Below are 17,725 nucleotides of genomic sequence, written 5' to 3' on the forward strand. Positions count from 1 at the left end.
TAAGATGGCAGCCGTCAAAGCGTTGGGCAGCGCTGTGAGAGTGTTGAGCAATGCCATCACCCCGTGGGGCTGCTCTGTGATACCTCTGTACCTTTGTGTACCATTTAGAAAGGTATTTATCTGTATATTTCATGGGGAATATTCTTGGGTGTACGAAAAGTGTCAGAAGTGTAGCGAATGTTATTGCCTAACACTGGATGGTCTAAGTGGAGTGCAGGAAAACGCGTCTAACAATGGTAGTTTGCATTTACTTTTGGATTACTTTTGCCTTGTGGAAAGCATTGAAATGCAAAACCAATCAAGTTGACCTGAAGCGTGCTTTCATTTCTTTTTACTTTAAAACACATGCCAGGGGCAGTGTTGGAAAACCCCTTTACTGTCATCAGTTCAGCCTTTTCATAGAGGTATCAGCTGTGCTCCACGCATCCAGGGCATCTCCCAATTCGATTCAATCTCCATGGAGCATTTAGTTTAGTTTTTGTTTGCCATTTGTCAAGATTGTTCCCCCATCGTCTGTCTCTCCAGCTGTCTGTCGGTGTGTGGTGTGTGGTGTGTGGTGTGTGTGTGTGCCAAGTCATTGCCATTTTATGAGCCTAATGACGAATCCACGCAACCACCCATCCACCCACATAGATTCCACCCACCACGGACCGAGCTGCGGAGATTGAGACTTCGATTGGAGGAAAGGAACGCTTCGGGTAATGTGAGTGCGGTTTTTCATTATGTCAGCGCTCTCTTTCTGAATGTCAAAATGGATTTTCGAACATGTCTGCTAACGATGTTGTTTCTCTTTTTGATTTCCCCCCCTAGTCAATGTGATGTGGGGAGGGGGTTTTGGGAGCCACATCCACATCCACATCCACATCTCTCACGTATAGTTTGTGTCTTGTTTGGCTGCTGCTGGTTTCTGGTTGCTGGTTGCTGGTTCGCATTCGCAATTATTCATAATTCGTGGGCTCATAAAAATAAATGGGCTGCTTAGCGTAATTGCCATAATTTCGTGTGACTTGGCTTTTGTGTGGCATCCACAGGGGCAGGGGCAGTGGCAGCAGTGGCAGTAAATATATAAGCGGTTGCTGAGAAATAGTCGCTGGGTGGGGGGTTGAGGTGCACCACAGGGTGGTTGCCCATTCATTGCAGGGGTTGCCGCAAGGCTTTGGCTAGAGATACTTTTTTGATTGTCGAAGACACCCAAAAAAGTGGGCGTTTCTATTAGCTGGAGACACACATGTGTGCTGGTCGCGGTGCATCTGTTGATCACTCGCTTCAATTTCCGTGGTTCGTGCCACAAAATCAGGAATCGCCAGGATGCAAGCAGTGGGCGTGTCGTCAATGTTTTTTGATTGCCACAATATGATATGCGGTTTACATGCTTGGGTTATGGTCTATCTGTCCCAATGAGGGCCAATTAACACGCTCATTAATTGGTCCAATCGTAAATCGAGACAACAACTGGCAACATTTTGAGGCAAACCAGGAATGGGGAGAAATTAGGAAGTCTAAGAGGAAGTCTAAGCCAAGGAAATCTTTGTATTGAAAACTATTGAAAAATGCCAAATCCAAGAAGACTTTAAGGTTCCAACTTGCCTCAATGTTGCATTGTAGCTAAATTCAATCTGTGCAGGCACATCACTGCTTCCCATGCCCACTGGCTCTGCCATTCCCTCATTTATCATTTATCATTTATCATTTGTATATTTTGTATTTTTTTTGCAATATACCATAAAACAGTTCTGCAATTTCCTGCCTGTCATTCCCTAAGTTTTCATATCCGTCCGCAATATTTTTGCCATCCACGCACATTCCACATACCCCCCTCGGGCATTTGATGGACAAATCAAAGAGACATTTTGAGCGTCAAATTCCCCCACAAAGCATTCCATTCCACATTCCACATCCAATCCAAATTTGTCTGCTTGCAGCTTTGCTCCCAGCTTTGCGTTTGTGCACCAATTCCCCCTATTTCTAAAGGGAATTCTTCTACATTTCCCTTTTTACTTGTGGGTCTGATTCTGGCTGTGTTTTGAAAACACTTTGCCTATGAATATTACATATATTTATGATGAGTTTTAATGCATATTTTAGTTGAAAATATTATATTTTAAGAAGTTCTAATTATACGAATATTCAGATGAGATTTATCAAGGGACTATAACAGGTAACAAAATGAGTGATCAATGAAGTGCAGGGTGTGCTGCTACTTTTGTGAGCACTGAGAACGTTTTCACTGATATTTTTGCAGGGTTTCTCACCGACATTGGTAGATGTTTCATTACTACGCTGTCTCCCAGTAGAGTTTTTATTATAAATAGGATATTCAGCCCGAACTATTGTCTTGTTGGGAGTCAAAATTGTTCAGGCTTTAAGCACAAATACTCAACGTTAAGATATTCAAAGATTAGTAAATCAATCCTCAACTTTCCTCGCAGGTTTTCAATGTGGTTTTCACTTCAATTCCTATGATCATAATTTCTATGAAATGATTTATAGCTATTAAATAAAAATAATTCTCTAACTCATTACAGACTCCGACTTTGATCACCTAACGAGGATAATTACAAGATAAAACTGAAGAGTGCTACTACGATCCAAGGTGCACTGGGATGGCTTGGAGGATATTCCTGAGCGGTTCTAGTTCCATTTGCATAGTACGTACAGATATTACCATAACCTCAACGTGAACAGTGTGTCTGATTATGGAAATGGATTATGGCAGCTTCGCCAAAAATAAAGAGTTCTCCAAAAAGCAATGCGAGAGTGACAAAATATCGTATCGGATATGATATTAATTAGGGAGAGAGAGAGATGCAAGAACTTTTGTTCTAGTGCTAGAGTCCTGCTGAATGAACAAAACTTTTTCCTTCTACGACTTAACTCGGAAGAGGTGCCCTCTGCGAGTGTTGACAATCTGCCAGTTCCGCTTCAGTTGCCATCATCTCTTCCACACAGTCTCTTCACTCGAACAGATTCTGATTAGATGCACCTCAAGCATAACTTCAAAAATATTCCCCAATTCCCCGCAGTTCTGGGTGAATCGTATATATTTTTTTGTTTTTTTTCCAGCGCTCAGCTGTGGCCTCACTTTCCCCATTTTCCATTCCTAGGTTCCGGTTGGGTTTCTAAAAAAGTTTTCCCGCTACCTGGAGGCAAGACAAACACACAAACAAAAAAAAGCAGAGAGAAGTGGAAACTTTTTGCTGGCACAAAAAATAATTAAAATTCATTCGTTTGATTTGCAAGGGAATGTGGCAGGGGCACGGGGCAGGGGCAGGGGGCAGGGGCAGGGGGCAGGGGCTGTATGTGCGAAGGACATGGAGCCACCGCCAGCGCAGGGATGGGCCAAAGGTGGCGGCCATTTTGTTAAGGGGGTTCCTGTGGGGTGAGCAAACTTTTGCAACAAACTGTGGCAGAATTAATTAAGTTTCGGTACGCATGGAAATTTTATTAACAAACTGAAACTGGCAGGGGTCAGGGGCAGGGGGCAGGTTGGATACCACAGGTGTGATGGGTAAGGGGGGGCTGAGGGATGGTGTGTGGAGGGTCGGGGGTGGCTCGATGTCGTTTTTCGCCCACTGGCGTTGTATGTCATTAATAAAATGAACACCAATACAGCCAGAAAGACAGACAGCCACAGAGAGAGAGAGGGAGAGAGAGAGAGAGAGAGAGAGAGAGAGAGAAAGAGAGTGTGGAAAAGAGAAGGAAGGGCGAGCAATTAAGCAACCTGCCAACAAAACATCTGACAGATGAGACGCGGGACTTGCCCCATTGGGAGTGGACGGGGGGGTGGGGGGAAAGGGCGTATGGGGCCAGAGGTCATTCTGCTTTACAGACTCCACAGCACACAATGTCATTGATTGCCCTGTGAGGAGTGTGGTGTGTGGCTGTGAGTGTGAGTGTGGGTGTGGGTGTGGGTGTGGGTGGAAACGACCCCGCTGCATAGCAAATGGGTTAAGTGGAGCATCGTTTGGCGCTGCCACGGTCGCAGTCGCTGCCTCGGCCAACGTCGCTGCCCAGGCGCCTAATAAAATGAATGATTCATGCGCAGCAGCAGCAGCAGCAGGAGCAGGAGCAGGATCCAACAGCCTCGGAAGTTGGAGCTGCTTGGAGGAGTTTTCGTGCTCCTTTTGCTCCACTTCGTCCTTCGGCAGGACGAGGCGTTTATGTTAACAAATTAAAGGCAAATTGGCTGGCGTCGGCGTTGTGTGTGTATGGCCATCCCGCTTGCACGCATGCCAAACTGAATGCCTTGGAGAGGAGCGGGAACCTAATTGAAAAGAAAACGCGCCAGAAACGCCAGCAAACCGCGCGAAAAGCTTCGTGGAAGTGTAAGCAGGCAGCCAAGTGGCAGGGGGAACAACAAACCAGCTTATTGTTAATTAATTGTTAACGAATTTTCATTTTCTATTTTGCCAGGAAAATGGGCATTTATGGCTATTGGAGGTGGACGCGTTTTGCGGGCGGCAAAAGTCGCACAGCGCCAGCTGCGCAGCGGCAGAGCAGCGGCCAAGCAGAGAGCAGAGAGCAGAGTGCAGAGCATATAATAATTTGATGGAGAAGCAAATTGAAAAAATGCCGCATAACTCCGCCCTGGAAAACTTTGCCGCACACACACACACCCACACACACACACACACACACACACACAGCCTGAAGAAAATTGAAAACTCTTGAAGTCATTTTTGGCAATGGCGACGCAGCAGCAAGCAGCAGGCTGGCAGGCAGGCAGGCAGCGGCGCAGGCAGACAAATTCCCAGTATTTGTGGAAAGCCAATGGAAGCGGCCACGGACGAGACATTTGTCTCGCTCTAGCACACACGACACGAGGCCAGAGACCATGTTGAAAATGGCCACACACACAAATGCAGTCGGACAGGTTTCCCCTTTAAATGAATTACAGAAGCAGCACAGAAGAGGCAGAGGCAGAGGCAGAGCCAGTGGCACTGGCAGTGGCAAGTTGATCAAAATTGAAACAGGCGAAACGCAGCGCATATAAAAATTAAGTGGTTGTTGCTTTTTGATGAATTTCTACCTCGCTCGCACACGCACACACACACACACACACACACACACACGCAGAGAGCGCGCCCAAAGAGAGACGAACAGCAAGCGAGAGAGTGAGAGTGAGAGTGAGAGAGAGAGAAACAGAAACATGGCAACAATCTCTGCCCGCGTTGGTGGTGGTTCGCCCTCGCTGCTCTCTCTCGCTCTTGCCAGTCGCTCCATCTCGTTTCTGAGGGTTTCCTGGCCGCATGGCTCGTCGTCGGCTCGCAGATTGAATTTTCATTGCGAGCCGCTAGCGTCGTCTGCTGCTGCCGCTGCTGGTGTCTGTCTCGTCTCGTCTCGTCTCGACCGACTCTCTCCCTGCAACACCGTCTGCACCCCCCCCCCTGCAGTACGCGAATCGTATCGAATCGAATCCAATCGAACGGCGGACCGTGCCCAAAGCTCGAGAGTGGAGCCAAGACCCTCAGTCAGTGTGGAGCGACGCGTCTTCTTCAGTAGTGCACCGCCGCCGGCCGACGGCAGAGCAGAGCCATCCAAACACCACACAAAAGAAAACTAAACAGAAAACTAAACGAAAACAAACAAAAACACACACTGCAAAAAAAAGAACAGACTGTACATTTTTTTTAAGCACGAAAACGAAAAATATTGAAAACTCTCAACAAAGAGTCCTTTAGTGATCGATCCAAAGCGCGAGTGTGTCCCCCCCCCCCGCCCCCCACACACACAAACACACACACACACACACGAGCCCCAAGTAATTTTTGTGTAAAGAAAAAGTGTAGATCCCACCCAATGGCCCATGAGTTTTGATCGTTCTGAGAGCCATAATGGTACTGGAGCAACGACAGAATCAATCTTCACCCACAGCCACCCACACCGCAGCGGACACTAAAAAGTTCTCCATCATCAACAACAACAACAACAACAACAACAACAACAATAACAATAACAACAGCAACCACAGCAATAGCAACAGCAACAGCAACAGCAACAACATCAATCACAATAATAATAGCAGCAGCCAGGAGGAGGAGGACGAGCCGGAAGTAGTGGCACCATCGTCCCGCCAAAGGACAACATCCAATCCGTATCCACACCCGTATCCCAATCAGAATCCCCACACGGGACATCATCATCTGCCATCAGCCACGTCGACGCAACAGCAACAGCAACAGCAACAGCAACTGCAGCAGCAACGGTTGAGCGGCAGCAGTCCGCCCACAACTCATTCCCACACCCACAACCACTCCCACTCTCAGTCCCATCCCAGGCCCAGTGTCAGTATGCCATCGGAGGGACTGCATCCGACGGCCGCCCTCCAGCTGTATGCCGCTGCCGCCCAACTAGCGCCCGGCGGCGTTCGAGTGCCGCCCTGGGGACCCTTCCTGCAGTTCGGAGTGCCCGGCGTCTTTGGGCCAAATGGACCGTTCCTTGGACGACCGCGCTTCGATGCGGCCGGCGGTGGACATCCCACAACAGCGGCAGCTGCCGCCGCGGCCACACAAATGGCGGCGGTAAATGCCAGCAATGCCTTCGCCAATCTCACCGGACTGAGTGCCGCGGCGCTAAGGAATGTGAGTGCCGCCCAGACGACGGCAGTGGCCGCTGTGGCCAGCACTGTGGCGACCATCCAGCATCGCTTGATGATCGGCAATCGACAGAGTCTGCCGCCCGCGGGGCCGCCGAGCGAGGGATCCAACGAGGATGGCGGTAAGTCCATAAGTTTAAGCAGAAGTTGTTCAGGAATCAGGCGGGATATTCAAAGAGCTTGGTTATGCTCCACACAAGTACAGGGAAGCTCAAATCATCATTGAACGACTTTTTGCACAATTCCGACGGCATTGTCTCTGCAAACCTAATCGTCAAAATGTGCGTTAGGTAACCCCCCTGAAGCGACGTCACAGTTCCCCCATAATATGCATTCCGTATTCCTCCAAGAAATCAATTTAAAATTGGCGACTTTCGTTGGGAGATCAGGAGATCCGCTAATGAATTATCAGGCCCGAGAACACATTAGGCAGAGACAGAGACAGAGAGAGAGAGAGAATTGGAGGTCAGCGCCGGTTGATCGATCCACTTCGTAGATTGTTTGCTAAATGTGTGATTGGAATCCATGTTGGTGTCGTTATCTGTGCGGACAATATGCTAATTCATTCAATTAGCCCTGCTAAATGCTTTCGGATTGTCAGTCATGTCAGTCCATAGAGCCGGTGCGGTGCGGTGCGGTGAGCTCTGGGGCCGTGAGCTCTGTGTATCAGTCAGTCAGAGTTTTGCGCTTTGTGCTTGACTTTTGCTACCTACAAAACATATTTATTGATTTAGCTAATCAGCGATCGATTATTATGTAAAATCCGATTGATTCTCTGATTTGTATTTAGCATACAAAGTATGTCGATTGCTCCAACGAATGCCCTGAGAACGAACTGGAAGACGGACCCGCCCGCTGTGCAGGCGAGTTTGAAGTCGCTAGACTCGAGTTCCCGAACGATCAAACTATTGTGTGCTCCACATACTACCAACAAAGAGTTGCCTCTATAGTTGACTCTGATTCGACATTTCAGTGGGTTTCGGATTACAAGAGAGAATTTATTATCGCCATAGGAATAGATATTCCGCAAAGATCATTCCATAAAGGCCGTTCGTAAAGCCAAAGAGAGATTTCTACACTTTTAGGCATTTCCATTCCATCCTTACTGAAAGCGTGCCAAAGACACAATTTTGCTTATTGTTATTCGGCATCGAGCAGTCCGCATTCCATATTCTGCAAAGGAACACAACCAAAAGAAGTTTCGCTTCAATAGGGAATATGATGATTTTATTTGATGCATTCAAATGTGTCTCTATGTTGCATTTATTTCTAAATATTTCTATGTGCAAATGTACATTTGATATCATGTTTTGCACTGGAAACTCTTCTTATAGAATTCTCTCCCTGACTATTGCCAGTTACTCGCATTCCAGAATTTATAACAAAATATGTTCATTAGAAATGAATTTTGCCATCACAGACTTGAGCAATCTTGCCCGCTTTTCCAAGTAAAATGTATTCAAAGTGAGTTGAGAATTGGGGGGATTCATTTCCTATTCCTCAATTGCTTTCATTCCAGGAATCTCTTGTTGGAGATCTCTTTCGCTCCCTCTGATGGAAATCATCTCTTGGATGATTTATGCTTAACTTGTTTTGTGGTCATTGCCACTTTCTTGCTTTCTTTCTTTCTTGTGGGCGGGGTGGGGAGGGGAGCGGGGGCTTTATGTGTAGTTTTCTTGTTATTGGACAATCACCGGGAAGCCGAAATTGATGGGACTCCATTTGCTTTGATCGTCGCTCTCTGCGCTGTCTCAATGTAGAGCCATTAGCCGGGTCGGGTCCAAGATCCAAGTGCAAGACGAAGAGCGGAGAGTGGAGAATGGAGAGTGGAGAGCGGAGAGCGGCGCGGGCCATCTTCTGGCTGCGGCTCATTGACCAATTAGCATTAACAAATGATGGCTAGTTGGTGTAATTATGGCCATAATGCATATATCCAATGCGCGCGGCCATTCGGCTCTCGGCTCTCGGCCGGTGCTCGTGGGGCGTTTGCCAGGGGCGTGGCCAGAGGTAAGCAGTCCACACTGCTTGTAATTAACTGCACTCACTGGAGGATGGTGCCTCTCGATCTCTGGGGCCTTCTGCGACATTAGCTGTGCGCCAGGCCGTTTAATTAATTGCAGCCAACACATGAGGAGAGACACTGAGGGGGACAGAGCGGCACCCACTTCCACAGACAGGGAGACAGCCAGAGCGAGGAGTCACTTCCTACTCCTTTGGCGCTTCAGCGCTTTAAAAACTAATTATTAATTTGATTTGATTCAATTTGATTAGGCCAACGATTGCCCGATTGCCAGATTGCCAGATTGCAGATTGTGCGCTGCCGCCGCCCGTTTTGCTGCTGGCAGCTTTGTGCTGTGTGTGTGGGAGGAGGGTGGCGGTGGCAGGGTGCTGGCTGCAGGGAGGGGTTTTTGGGGCATGGCCTTTTTGCTCATTAATCATTTTGCGGCATAGAGTTGACATGCAGCCGAATGGCAGATGGGTGTGTGGGTTGTGTGGGTGGTGGAACGGGACATCATCAACATCATCGTCGTCGTCGTCGTCGTCGTCGTCGTCCCCACACCCATTCACATTCCTCTTTCCATTCCCATCCACACCATCATCGCTCTCTCCCTCTCACATGACGTTTTCTTGTGCCGTTGCGTTGCTCATTTCATGCCGGAAATGAAGAAACTGTCATAAGGCGATCGAAATCATTTATCATGCGATTTTCAGTTTTCTGCTCCGACGCCGCCATTTTCTGTGTTTGCTCTCTTTTCTCTTCACTCTTAACACTCTTTACACTCTTTTTGTCTCGTTTCTTGTCTCCTAATGAATTCCGAATGGATGGAAGATGTGAGGGCGCATCGAGTGGGATGGGATGGGATGGGATGGGTGGAATGGATGTTTCCGCTCTGCCGTAAAAAACGGAAATCACTTCACATTGATGGAACGATGGAATGGACTGGAATGCTCTTCCACTGCACTGAATGATAAATCATTTTAGTGCCTTCGAATAGATCTCGTTTGAGTTTCTCAAAACTCGTTACTTCCGTGAAGCTTTTCTAATGGATTTCCGTTTTGTGATTGGGTTTTTCTTTTCATTTTTCGGGGGAAGTGAATCAAAGTATTTGTGGCAGTGGCAATATTAAGTAAAATATATTCATGTACTTTCCCCAACGAAACCTTTAACCTACGAAAAGTTCTTCCTTGACTGAACGGAATCACTTCAACTCTTGTATTAGAATCATGCAAATGGTCTCCAAAGCCACTGAATCATTCAATGAATGTGAATCAGGCATTCATTAGGCTTTTGAGTCCTCTGTTGCTTCTTTGGGGAAATGCAATTAGACCAGGAATAATCCTACACACTCCTTTAAATCCATAAAACCATTTCTCAACCTTTATTTCTCTTCTCTTTTCTTGTTTCATTTTCATTTTCACTTTAATTTTTATGACTTAAGTGGCTCGTCACCTGCGGTGGAACGTGGGGAAGAGTGGGGCAGGAGTGTCCTGTGTAGCTGGGTGGTTGGGTCTGTGTTCTGGGGTTCTGGGGTTCTGCAGTTTGGCGTTGGGGATCTTTGGGGTGTGTGTAACTGTTATATTGCCTGGCTGACGCGAGCTGTAAACGAAAATAACATGCCACGGAATGTGACTGTGGCATGCAACACACACACACACACACACGCACACAAGTTCCATTCCCTGTGATTTAGCCGCTCGGATCTTTGTTGCTTTGTTTCGTTTTTTGGCATTTCGTGTGGAGGTTGAGGCCAGGAGCGCCACCCCAGTGTAGCGGCGTTGCCAAATTGCAGTACCTCTGGTGGTGGCGATACGTTGCACATTGCACACTGCACACACGCTGCACAGTGGGTGCAATAATCATAATAAATTTCAATTATCGTTTTGCATTTTCAAAAGTGCCTAAAAAACAGCCACATGAATTATGTGTTCGCTCACTCTGTGGCACCGTCGCGGCACCTCACTCTCCGCGCGACTCTTTCCAATTGGGGGCGGAGTTGTGCAGTCCGGCCCAGCGCCTGTTATTATTAAGTCATTTGAATGCATTTTGTGTGTAAATAAATACATGTGTATGTACGTACGTATGTGATGCCGCCCCCACTCCCCCACACAAGTCCTCTGTGCCGCCTCAAACTCTCACACATGAAAGGGCGGCCTGCTCTTGCGTCCTGCGTTTTGTTTGTCGTTTGTCGCTTGTCGCTTGCTGCCTTTAATGTCTCTATTATTTGGCGTTGTTATTGAGTTATTAACACACACACACACACGCATACACACACGCATACACACACATTAAGGCAAAAGACTGACCGCGGCCGCGGGTCGGCGCGTCGTTTAAAACAAACGAGTTTTGTGTCGCTCCACAGAGTGCAGAGAGCAGAGAGCGAGAGAGCACCCCAACCCGCAACCGATAGAGTGCTGCTCCTTGTAAACGTTACGTTTTTCACCGTCACCATTTGGCATGACTGATAACTTTGATGGCATTTTTCGTTAAATTGAACATCTAAATCCCTTTGGGTTTTGTTTTCTGCAACTAAAACAGAATGTTGAGCGGCCAAGTGCAAGCATCATGGAATTATGTATCGTGTATGCCAGAAAGCAGTGCAAAAGCAGTGCCAAAGCAGAGAGCGAGAGAGCGAATGAGAGGCAGCGACTGCGGCAGAGGCAGCGTTACAGTGCTGCACGCATAATTAGGTACACTTAACAGCAAAATGCAAACCATTCATTAGTGGCCGTCCGCTTGTTATTTCGCTTTAATGCTGGAGGGGAGTGGAGTGCATTGTATGCGTATGTAGGTAGTCCACATCTTACACAATTGATAGTTGGCACCGCGAGTGGGGACCGGCAAACAGTGGCAGAGGCTGGCACCGGGGGGCTGGCGGCGCGGTTATCGATGTGATTACAAAGTTGCAAGTGTTGTGGCATTTGAATGGCTTTCGATTGTGTCGTGGCAGTGGCAATCATCGATTTAGTTCCTAGCGTGATGGGAGACTGAATATTGGAGGGGATCTCATTTTAATGAGCAATTCCTCAGACACACTTCGGTGTGAATTATTTCCGAATTACACACTTGAATGCCTCAAATATTTAAGGTAAATGCATTGATTCTGCATATGTTTGGCTGGATATGCCATTTATTTATGGAATTACATTAAATTATGGAATGATTTCCCCATACGAATGGGGCCGAATGACAGAAGCTTTCATTTAAATGTCAAATTGGAGTGCATTCGAATGAATGTAGCACATGATTTTCCCATTGTAATTTAAATAATTACTTGCCCGATGGACAACTCACCATCGAATGGGAATCATTCAAACATTCACTTTGAATTCATTCTTATTTATTCGCAGTGTTGCTGTCCTCTTGCCCCATGCTGTGTCCCTGAGATCCTGTCCAGTCGCATCATCTAATATCCAACACCTTGCTGGCCCCATCTCCGCCTGTACCCTTTTCGGATTCACTTTGCCTGCGATCGGAGCTAATTTGATAAATTGCGGGGCCCTTTTGCATGAATTCTTTTCTGTGTATCCTCTCTCTCTCTCTCCCTCTCTCTCTCTGTGTGTGTGTGTTTGCCACGCCCCCTCTGGGGGTATAATCTAAATATAGAAAACTATACATCCTGGACCGGATCGGATACGTTCAGGGACCGGGATTGAGTGGGGACTGTGAGTGGACGGCAGGCAGAGTGTAGAATGGAAACGTAATTAAATTGTTTCGTTTTTATTGAGAGAATGTTGGGACCAAGGGAGGATATGAGGCAGTGGCGGCTATGGGGTGTGGAGCCCATTGGCGTTGTAATTGAAATATATGATTATGAATATTTATGCATTGTGGCGCTGCTCGGTCGCTGTTTGTTGCTGCTGCTCCTGTCTTGCGGCTGGCTTCATTTAAATAATTTCTCCAACACTTAATTATAGGGTTTTTAGTGTCGGGAACAAAGTGTTTTTCCATTCTATGTGTGTGTGTGTGTGTTTCTCTATTCATTTTTCAGACTTTCCACTGTCCCATGTGTGGGGGTTAGTTTTTGGTTCATTCTTTCCTGCCTTTTCCTTTCCTTTTTTGTGGGGGGGTAGAACCCTAATTAGTTTTAATAAGCCAACACCCCCTTTCTGCGTTCTCTATTCCATTGTGTATTAATGACTTGATGCTGAGCCACAAAATTCATTTACATTTTGGCTGTTTTATTTTTCGGTTTTAGGTTTTCCTGGCGACGGCGATGATGATAGCAGCGCCGCAAAGCGTCGTCGATCCCGCACAAATTTCAATTCGTGGCAGCTGGAGGAACTGGAGCGGGCCTTCTCCGCCAGCCACTATCCGGATATATTTATGCGCGAGGCATTGGCCATGCGGCTGGACCTCAAGGAGTCGCGAGTTGCGGTGAGTCTCGTTCCACAGCCAGCCGGCCCCTTATCCGGCAGCTTATCCGAGCACCTTTGCTGAGATTATACGCTTTGTTCCAGATAGGTATGGTTCCAGAATCGACGGGCCAAGGTGCGTAAGCGCGAGCATACCAAAAAGGGCCCCGGCCGACCAGCCCACAATGCCCAGCCGCAGACATGCAGCGGCGAGCCGATACCGCCCAACGAGCTCAAGGCCAAGGAGCGGTAAGTGTTCCTACCCCTGGAAAACTATCTCGCCCCCCCAGCTATAGCATTTCCCCTCTTCCCTGCTTCGTTTTTTGTGATCTTTGCAGTGCCAGGCGCCGCAAGAAGCTGGCCAAAGCCATCGACAGGCAGGCGAGGAAGCTGCAGGCCAAGGGCATCACCGTCGACCTGGAGGCCCTCAAGGCCGAGTACATATCACAGCACAAGGCGAACGGCACCTTCTCGGACTCGGATCTCGAGGACGATGGCATCCAGATCGATGTCGTCGGCGGCACCGACAGCGACGACGAGCTGGACAGCGATGCCGTCAGCCCGGCCCGCCACGGGCCGCAGCATGGCGGCCAGAGCCACTGCGGCCTGGACGGCGACGGTGACAGCTCGCGGGCGGGCAGCTTCATTGGCGGCGGCGGCAGCTTGGGCAGCCCCAGCTCCGTGGCTCCCTCCACGCTGCTCTCGAACGGCGGCGGTGTCTTTGGCAAGATGGAGCCGATGGATGGCGGCGAGTCAGAGGATCGGGACAGGGAACAGGAGTCGCGAGCATCACCCAAATCGCTGCTCTTTCCCGCCAAGGCCTTCCATCAACTCAACCTGCAAAACTCCCAGCACCACGGTGGCCACGGGCACGGGCACGGCCATGGGCATGGGCATGGGCATGGGCACAACCACAGTGCGGCGGCCACCGCCGCCTCGGCCACGGCGGCTGCGGTGGCAGCGGCGGCCAATCTCGTCCACCAGACCTCGCCCATTAGCATGCGGCGCAGCAATCCCTTCAGCATCGAGTCGTTGCTATTCAACAACACGTGAGGCAACCAGGCAGCATCCGAGCAGGAGGTGCAGCTGATGCTGGAGTTGGGTTTGGGTTTGGGTTTGGGTTTGGCGTTCGATCGAACCGCATTTGCTTCTCCATTGATTTATGCGTTCCTAGAGGTTTTTGCTCAGTTTTACACTTGTCCATCTGTCTATAAGTTCAGCCCTCTCTCTCTCTCTCTCTCCTTTATGGGTTCCACTAGCACTTCCATAACAAATATTCTGTACAAAAAACCAGACAAATTCCCTACCAAAAGTTTTCCTAATTAAAAAGAAATTTTTGTATTGGCAACAAATATCAGAATCACTCGTTGCCCATGCCCTACGTTTGTGTCTATTCGCTTATGGCACACTTAAACAGCGCATCGAACCTTTCCCTGGTGGAACCCAGCTAAAAGTTTCCCTTTCCCTCTTCCTCTTGACTTCTCTTCGGTTCAGAGCTTGAATATTTCTAAGTGAATCTATTTATTGGACTTTATAATATAAATATTTTTTTTCTTTTTGCGTGTATTGTAATTTAAAACCCCCCTGTTCCAAGAGAGACTAAATTAGTGTTGTAAATGAATTTATTATTTTTACATTAATTATAAAACTTATTCTAATAATTTTTTTTTTTTTTTTTTGAAGCAATGCTTGAACTATGAATAATATTTTTATGTAATAAAAAGAAAACGATAACAGCTAAGGACAAATTTTTTTTCCCAGTGTAGGTATGAATGAGTGTGTGTGCGTGTGTGTAAAAATGTAATTTAATTTAGCTCAAACAAAACAAAAACAAAAACAAAACCCAAAACACAAAGAATCGGATTGAAACCCAAAACTTAATTAAGAGGAAGTTTTTTTTTTTTTTTTCATAAATATATAAAGACGATGCTAAGGAGGAGAAATAGTACATTAAAAGATATATTTAAACAAAACTATGAGAATATGAGAAAAAACACACACACAAAACTACGAATAGAAATGCAAGACGAAAGGAGAAAAATGCAAGAACAAGAAAAACATTAAACTGTATCGAATAAAATGATTGTCAAACAAGAATAAAAGAAATGAAAAATCTGTAAAGAGAAAGCCCACATAAAACGAAACATTATGCTTATTATTTTTTGGTTTATTTCGTGTCGAGCTTATCCACAAAATAATACGATACTTCCCCAAAGTCCCCACCCACACATTCACGCAGAAATGTACCCACAAAAGACAAAAGAGACAACAAACAAACAGACGGCAAAGAAACGAACGAGAAACGAAAGCTAAAAACCCGAAATGGGGCAAACAAATTCAATAAACAGCAATTTAAATGGCATCAAAAATACACATATAAATGAGCAAAACTCCCAAAGTGTTTTCCTTTTGCGAAATGGTGTGGAAATGGCTTTGGAAAATGAATAAAAATTCCACGGTTGGATCTCTCTCGCACTCTCTGGTAATGCATTCCCGCATTAAGCGAAATGTCCATTTAATGTCCATCTTTATATGATGCATTAAACACCCCCAAAAAGTAACCATTTGACCATCAAAATCAAACCATTTCCAGGCAGTAAAGTATTCAAATAGAACGGGGGAAAGGCCTTGCACTGAAAGGGATAAGTTAAACGTTGTCCATGCTCCGACGGCTTTGGCACACAGAAGGATTGCTTAGATTCCCCTTGGAAGAAGTTGATATTCTGTGACCAAGAATCAGTGAATTTTATACTGATCGTTGTCTGTCTGTCCTCGCATCTCCTACAGCCACTACCCATAATGCTAAAGGCAACATTGTTGGCTCGAAGAAATCAGGAAAAAGTTTAACCACATCGAATTGCAACTTTAAACGTGTCCGGCACACATATTCTCGACCCCAATTGGTCAGACACCGGTCGAGTTATCACCAAATTATGTGAAAGAAACCAATGAGTCCCCATGGGGGGGGGCATCATCTGGAGCTGGATCAGGAGCAGGAGCAGTGCACAGGGAAACCAGTCGAAGGCAAGTCGAAGGCCAGCGAAGTGTCAATTGAATTTGCATTCATTTTGAGGTCCAGCTTCAAGTCCGGTTCGGTTCGGTCCGTTTGAGTTTCGTTTCGGGTTTGGGTTTTTTGTTGTTGTTTTTTTGTGGATTGGGGGAACGGTAACACCGATTAACCGTTTTGGACTCTCGGGAGTGGACTGTTGGACTGCTGGATGCTGCAGCTCCTGCCTTTGGCTCCACACAGCGGGTGTCTGGTGTCGGGTGGCAGGGGGGGTCGCCGGTCGCTTTCATGGGAATTTTGTGGTGTAGTTCATTTCATGGCAATTTTATTGCTTATTAATTTTTCAGTGTTCGCGCTTTGCTGTTCGTTCCCCCCCCCACCCAACACCCAACACAGCTCCACCTCCCTCTCTGCCACAGCTATTGTTGTTGTTGTCTGTGGCATGCTGTTAATGACTCCACCTTATGGTGGTTATTGTTGCCCCGTTCTGTACTCTCTGCATTCTCTTCCTCTCTCTATTCTGTTTGTCTGTTTGGATGATCTGGTCCGTGGCCTGTTGATATGATTATTACGGATTTATGGATTTTAATAATTGTGCATGATTTGAAAGATTTTCCACAGCTTCATTTGCCATAACCGACTCCGACTCCGACTCCGACTCAGAATCAGACTCAGAATCAGACTCCGACTCGCGTGCCCCCGTGGTGCGTTTCCATTTCTTTTTCTCTGCCTCGTTTTTTGTGGCTCAATTACTTTTCGATGCAAATCAAATTGGACGACGCTCTTCTTAACTATTCTTCACACGTTTATTTTTTCCCATTAGGTTTATTTGTACGCGTACGACGACGAGTCTATCCATCCGAATGGCAGACATTCAAATCTGAGCTGAGCTTCCCAGCTCCTTAAACATTGATCAAAAGCCCCCCGATCCCATCCTCTCGCTTTTGTTGTAAATGTGTTTTTTATTGAGCTAAGAAAATATATATCGAATGTTAAGCTTATTGTCCGTTGTGTGATTGTTTATTGGTCGAGGAGCGCAGTTCGCTCGTTCGTTTTTGGTGCCAAGCCAGCTGGTGAATGCTCTTCATTTAAGAGAATTTGGGCAGGAAGAAATACTGGAAGTTAAACGGATCTATGGCTGAAAGAAGAACTACGTAGTATGACATACAATTACTGAAACTTGGGGTCACATGTGCGTAGACAGAGGAGCATCACCATGCATCGAAATGGAACAATCAGCACAGGGGTTCACTTTATTCGAGGAAAGAAAATAGCGAAATTTATATGCGGTACGAAGAACTCTCAATAAACATATAAAAGAGCTTCCAGTCGCGACTTCCTTGAACCAAAACTCAATAGGTAGAGTATCCTCCATCCTCTACAACTATTTTTCCTATGCCCAAAACTAAACCCAAAGAAATGCCAATGATGATGTTGCTGATGATAATGATGATGATGATGATCACCCTACGTTATAGCGCTTAATCGAAATCAATAAAGTTATTAAAGCGACGCTTTTAAGTTTTCTGTAACAGATTCTTAAGCCAACAACAAGAGGAACGCCACAATGGCCCCAACAATGGGGATTAACGCTGCATCATAAAGCAGCCCAAGCAGTCCAAGCAGGCCAAGCAGGCCAAGCAGTCCAAGCAGTTAAGGCCCAAGCCCATACAAAGCAGCCTCTGCCTGGGCTCAGAGATGATTGTCATAATTATGGGCATTTTGGTGTTTGCCGCTCTCTCAAGAGATGATGGTAGGTGGTGGGGGGG

At 46.7% G+C, this 17,725-nt stretch overlaps 1 protein-coding gene across 3 annotated transcripts; it reads left to right on the forward strand.

Moving 5' to 3' along the window:
* Nucleotides 1-5,136: 5,136 nt before the first annotated feature.
* LOC117581262 (homeobox protein unc-4) lies at nucleotides 5,137-15,301 on the forward strand. 3 transcript variants are annotated; one of them, XM_034268271.1, is made up of 5 exons: nucleotides 5,138-6,230; nucleotides 6,261-6,717; nucleotides 12,793-12,971; nucleotides 13,059-13,198; nucleotides 13,288-15,301. In XM_034268271.1, exons 1-5 carry the CDS (start codon nucleotides 5,835-5,837, stop codon nucleotides 14,000-14,002), a joined length of 1,887 nt encoding a protein of 628 aa, XP_034124162.1. In that variant the 5' UTR covers nucleotides 5,138-5,834; the 3' UTR covers nucleotides 14,003-15,301. The 3 variants fall into 3 exon arrangements, with proteins under 3 accessions (XP_034124163.1, XP_034124162.1, XP_034124161.1); XM_034268270.1 differs by having other exon boundaries at nucleotides 5,138-6,717; XM_034268272.1 differs by lacking the exon at nucleotides 13,288-15,301 and having other exon boundaries at nucleotides 5,137-6,717; nucleotides 13,055-13,184.
* The last annotated feature ends 2,424 nt before the right edge of the window (nucleotides 15,302-17,725 follow it).

This window comes from Drosophila guanche, unplaced genomic scaffold (genome assembly GCF_900245975.1).
Source record: "Drosophila guanche unplaced genomic scaffold, DGUA_6, whole genome shotgun sequence".
Lineage (NCBI taxonomy): Eukaryota > Metazoa > Arthropoda > Insecta > Diptera > Drosophilidae > Drosophila > Drosophila guanche.